The sequence below is a fragment of the Limulus polyphemus genome, unplaced genomic scaffold, assembly GCF_000517525.1.
Source record: "Limulus polyphemus unplaced genomic scaffold, Limulus_polyphemus-2.1.2 Scaffold3225, whole genome shotgun sequence".
Lineage (NCBI taxonomy): Eukaryota > Metazoa > Arthropoda > Merostomata > Xiphosura > Limulidae > Limulus > Limulus polyphemus.
In genome coordinates, this window is record NW_013668835.1 from 113,377 (window position 1) to 118,659 (window position 5,283).

The window sequence follows — 5,283 nt, forward strand, 5'->3', positions numbered from 1 at the left end:
GAGTCAAAAAGCACTGCTTAGCTGAACAAATATTACTTAAATATAATTTTAAAAAACAAAGCATTACATGGTATTGGCATACAAGTAGCTTTTACTTCTTATTTTTAATAGGGTTTTTACATTATTATACCTTTACGTGGAAATATGTGTTAGCATGTAATAATGTTTAATATAGTTGACTGCCTTTGGAATTGGAATTTTCAATCTGAACGGCACCTTACGCGCAAGTGGACTGAACGGCTAGATCAAAAAACCCCTACGATTCAGTTATAGCTGTCCATAACTTTGAACTACTGACCGGAGGGAAGACAGCCAGCCAGAAGCATCTGCTACCACCAATGCTTTGTTAACTAGAATATCTACAAATGTGTGAATCTCTCTTTCTTATATGTCAGAAAATAAAACTAATCAAGTTTTTAATAGTGTAGGTTTTCAAGTGAGTTCCCATTTCGGTAAATTTTCAAAATATCTTTTTTAATGAGTCATTCCCAATTACTATACCATTCTCACTTTCTCTGGATTCACTAGGTATAGTCCACGAGCAGCTGAAGTCTGTGTAAGTTGTTATTCAAGAAGTTAATCGGTGCAATATGACAATTGTTGATGTGGTTGGCATTCGTGTGATGGAAATAAAGTCAATTCATGGATAAGTGGGTTCGAGACTTTGGATAACCGAGGTTGGTGTAAAGAACTAAAACAGCCTAGAAAGAGAAACGATACAATACTTCAGTGAACATGAAATATTCAGAATTTGACACGAATAATCACAAGGAAAAAAGTGTTATGGAAATCGATATGATTTCTTTCGTTCTTTTTATTGTTCACAGATGGCGCGATAGTGAGACCAGAATGGAGAGGATATTTCACAGATTTTATTTGCATGTTTCGAACAATCAATCATTAAATCATTTCAGTTATCAAAGCGAAATAGAAGAATGCAAAATTAAACATAAAACAAAACAGTGTAACTTACTGAGCTAACCAGAAGAAAATACAGAAATGAATGTTGAGGTACTTTAACTGAAACAAAACATTTTAGGGAAAATGAAACTTCGGATACTAGAACACAGGACAGCGCAAATAAAGGGCGATTCTCAAGTTGCAGTGTATCCTGTGAAGTCTTAACTAGACTTAAGAAGCGATATCCTATAGTAGTTGAACCAATCACAATTAAGTTGACTCAGATTACGACAATTTCATCACTCAAAGTGACAGTTGCATTTGTAGTCTTATGATCAGTCACAGTCCACCAAAGCCCAGCTAATAAGTTAGAAGACAGGAACGACCTAGGCTAGCACCATCTAGAAAAGCTACACACCTATGGCCCTTTAATCAAAATTTACTCTCTGGAAACTATAAAAACATTAAAATTTTCCATGTAAACTAATAAGAACTAGGGTAAAGTTTTTTTTTATATATATAATCATATGCACTTATGTTCGACTCAACTAATTTAGAACACCCTGATATTCTTTGAATGTACATTTTAATTAATGAAACTACCACTGTTAAACAAATTTCAGGTAATTAGTTTCGTAGAAATAGATCTGATTTATAAACAACTACTGGAATCCGCATTATCAGGGAAAAAACGCGCTTTTAGGATAGCTTTTCAATGTTTTATCCCATTTTGAATGTTTTAAAGATTAGTGCTTTAATAAGATCTTTTATAGCGCATATATTCTGATTAACGCTGTAATTTTGGGCACTGGTAGCTTTTACTTAATGTAAAAAACGTGCAATGAAAATTGATGTGATTTTCTTCGTTGTTCTTACTATTCACAGATGGCGCAACAATGAGAGCAGAATAAAGAGGATATTTCACAGTGTTTATTGGTTTGTTTTCAGAAACATTCATTATATAATTTCTGCTTTCAAAGGAATTTCACTTTAGAATAAATTTTTGAATATAAATCTATTTGGTATATTTTCAGTCAGGAGCTGAAGATAGCTTAAAAATTCCCAGTATAACAAGTGATTTCGAATTGGAAGCTCCTAACATCACATTCAAAAACTTCACCGTCGAATTCAATAATCATAAACTAGCAGCCAAGGTCAGCAGTGCACCTTCTATCGAAGAGTCTGGATCAGAGAATGAATCAGTTTTGGAGAGATTTTTTCGTCAACCTTTACATGGAGATGTAGACAATCAAGGATGGGGAGGAAGCCTGCGAACACAAGCAAGGGGATCTTTGTCAGCTTATCGGCCAGAGTTCCCTAACATCACTCCTTTTGACTTTTCGTCAAGGTACTCAATGAACATGATTAGGGTTAACTGTAAGTGTTTTTTTTTTGTGTTTTTTCATTGGGAAAATGTCACCTAGTAAACTATTCCAATGATAAAAATGGGGAAGAGATAATAAAACTATAACATAAAAGTAACTTTTTCCCGACCAAAATAATGTTGTTTGACATATTTTATTGTGTATAGAAATATATATATGCTTATAGGAATTGTTTGTTTATTTTGTAAACATAAATGTATCATGACTTCTGCTTCTGGTTTCATGTTCAAGATATATACACGAACACTTGGATGCTTATGAATACTATATATTTGCTACTAGTTACTAAACGTTTATGAATTAAAACATTTCACTATGTTGCAGGGGAATGTTGTAATGTGAAGAGATGGGGTTTTGTATTTAATTAAAAATTGCAAAATTTAATTGATTTAATTAAAAACAATTACTCTGTTTGGCTTCATTTTTGGTTAATGTCATGATAGAGATTCTTCTTTTCAGATATCACGGCGGATTGCTATGACAACTACATGAGGATCAACCTTCATTTTAATGGCACTTTCTCCGGGATAGTGTACAGTACTGGATACGTTCACGATCCTGACTGTGTTTATATCAATGGTTCTTTCGAAAAGCGTTATGAGTTCTACATTAGGCTTAACAGGTGTGGCACCTTGGGGCAGAGGAAGGGGGATTACAACACTTATTTTGAGGAAGACAAAAAGGTACTAAAACATAGTCAGTCCTAACAAAAAATTTGACGGAGCGTGTTTATAAAATGATTAAAATTAAGTTTACATTATTACTTTTATATCTGTAATATATTAACTACGTGCGTATTAACATTTTAAAACATACCAATGACGGATTTATTCTATTGTTTAATAGTACTATCAGTTTATAGCGCAGTCGTAGAACGATGAACAAATTTACGCATTAAGGCGAAGAAGTCCTTTACTGTCTTGTTAGGTACTTCACGATGATTGGAAACTTATTATAACGACTTGTGAGCTGCAGAAAGTTTACGTGAATATGTTGAAAACAACTTTACGAACTCTAACTATACTTTTCTTCACATTACTTCCACTTTTGCGCACACTCAAGTAATCACTATATTGAACGATATTTTTCTGCGATTCTGCGAACTTTAATAAAAGTCTGCCGAATAATTTTAACGCATTAAGTTTCTGGATTCGACACACATACGCATAAGCATAGAAAAGTAATAATAGAAAGCAAAGAGGCTGCTGAAAACGTAGAGTGAGCACTCAAGCATATTTCTGGTCAGTCATCCATCCAAAGGAATCCATACTTTTTAGATGTTCAAAACCATATTTGCTCAATTGTATAGATGTATAGCGTGTTCAACCATTTTGGAAACACTTTTGAAAGATCGTACCGGGAAGACCGTTTAACATAGCGACCCACGAGTTGTTGCACGTGCAAGAATATTGTTTAAGGTTTGTTTACAGCATACACTCAACACAGCTAACATATACACCACGAGTTACATGCAAAATGTCCAGTCTGTACTCAATCTCTTACCAAGTGTTTGTGACATTGTTGGAGTTACCTTAATGAGGTTTCTTGGATATGTTGACACAGTTCATCTTTACTCCCAACCTTACTAGCGTAAAATTACGTCCTTTATTTCAAAAAACAACAACAAAAAACATAGGAGTAATGTCTGGAGAAAGCGAAGACCAGTTAATCGAGCCTCCCCTCCCAATCCACCTACCACCTAGTGAATGTTTCTTCAAGTGTGTTGTCGACGCTAGGGCTTCAGTATGGAAGGAGGGGCACCATCCTGCTGGAATAAGAAGTTAGGTTGTAATTTTTCCAATTGTAGCAAAACATAATTTTACAGCATATCAAGATTCGTGTTTCCTGTAACAGATGTGGAACATTAAACCAATAATATGACATACTTGGGAAATTGAACACATTCCGTTGAAGTTGTTCCAGGATTCATGCATATAGCGTACGAATAAAACACATTCTCGCATATCTTCTTGATCTTCGAAATAGTACAGTTCACTTCCTGTATATATTGTTCTTTGAAATAAGCAGTATATAGTGTAGCTTATCAATACTTCAAGATGTATACTTTAGTACTATATACTCTGGATTATCAGCACGTCAGAATTTATTCTTTAGTGGTATATATTTTCTAGCTAATATATACGGCAGGATTTATACTTTAGTAGTATATACTCTGGCTTATTAATAAGTCAAGATTTATACTTTAGTGGTATATATTCTGGCTAATATATATGGCAGGAGTTATACTTTAGTAGTATATACTCTGGCTTATTAATAAGTCAAGATTTATACTTTAGTGGCATATATTCTGGCTAATATATATGGCAGGAGTTATACTTTAGTAGTATATACTCTGGCTTATTAATAAGTCAAGATTTATACTTTAGTGGTATATATTCTGGCTAATATATATGGCAGGAGTTATACTTTAGTAGTATATACTCTGGCTTATTAATAAGTCAAGATTTATACTTTAGTGGCATATATTCTGGCTAATATATATGGTAGGAGTTATACTTTAGTGGTATATACTCTAGCTTATTAATAAGTCAAGATTTATATTTTAGCTGTATATATTCTGGCTAATATATACGGCAGGAGTTATACTTTAGTGGTATATACTCTAGCTTATTAATAAGTCAAGATTTATACTTTAGTTGTATATATTCTGGCTAATATATACGGCAGGAGTTATACTTTAGTGGTATATACTCTAGCTTATTAATAAGTCAAGATTTATACTTTAGTTGTATATATTCTGGCTAATGTATATGGCAGGATTTATACTTTAGTGGTATACATTCTGGCTAATATATATACGGCAGGAGTTATACTTTAGTGGTATATACTCTAGCTTATTAATAAGTCAAGATTTATACTTTAGTGGTATATATTCTGGCTAATATATATGGCAGGATTTATACTTTAGTGGTATACATTCTGGCTAATATATATACAGCAGGAGTTATACTTTAGTGGTATATACTCTAGCTTATTA

General features: G+C 33.2%; 1 protein-coding gene across 1 annotated transcript in view; it reads left to right on the plus strand.

Annotated features, from left to right (window-relative positions):
- Positions 1 to 999: 999 nt before the first annotated feature.
- Positions 1,000 to 5,283, plus strand: part of LOC106468932 — a 16,999-nt gene continuing 12,715 nt past the window's right edge. Inside the window, exons 1-3 of the mRNA XM_013929385.1 lie at positions 1,000 to 1,011; positions 1,935 to 2,277; positions 2,745 to 2,968. Coding sequence (XP_013784839.1) covers positions 1,000 to 1,011; positions 1,935 to 2,277; positions 2,745 to 2,968 — 579 coding nt within the window. The remainder of the gene's footprint in view (positions 1,012 to 1,934; positions 2,278 to 2,744; positions 2,969 to 5,283) is intronic.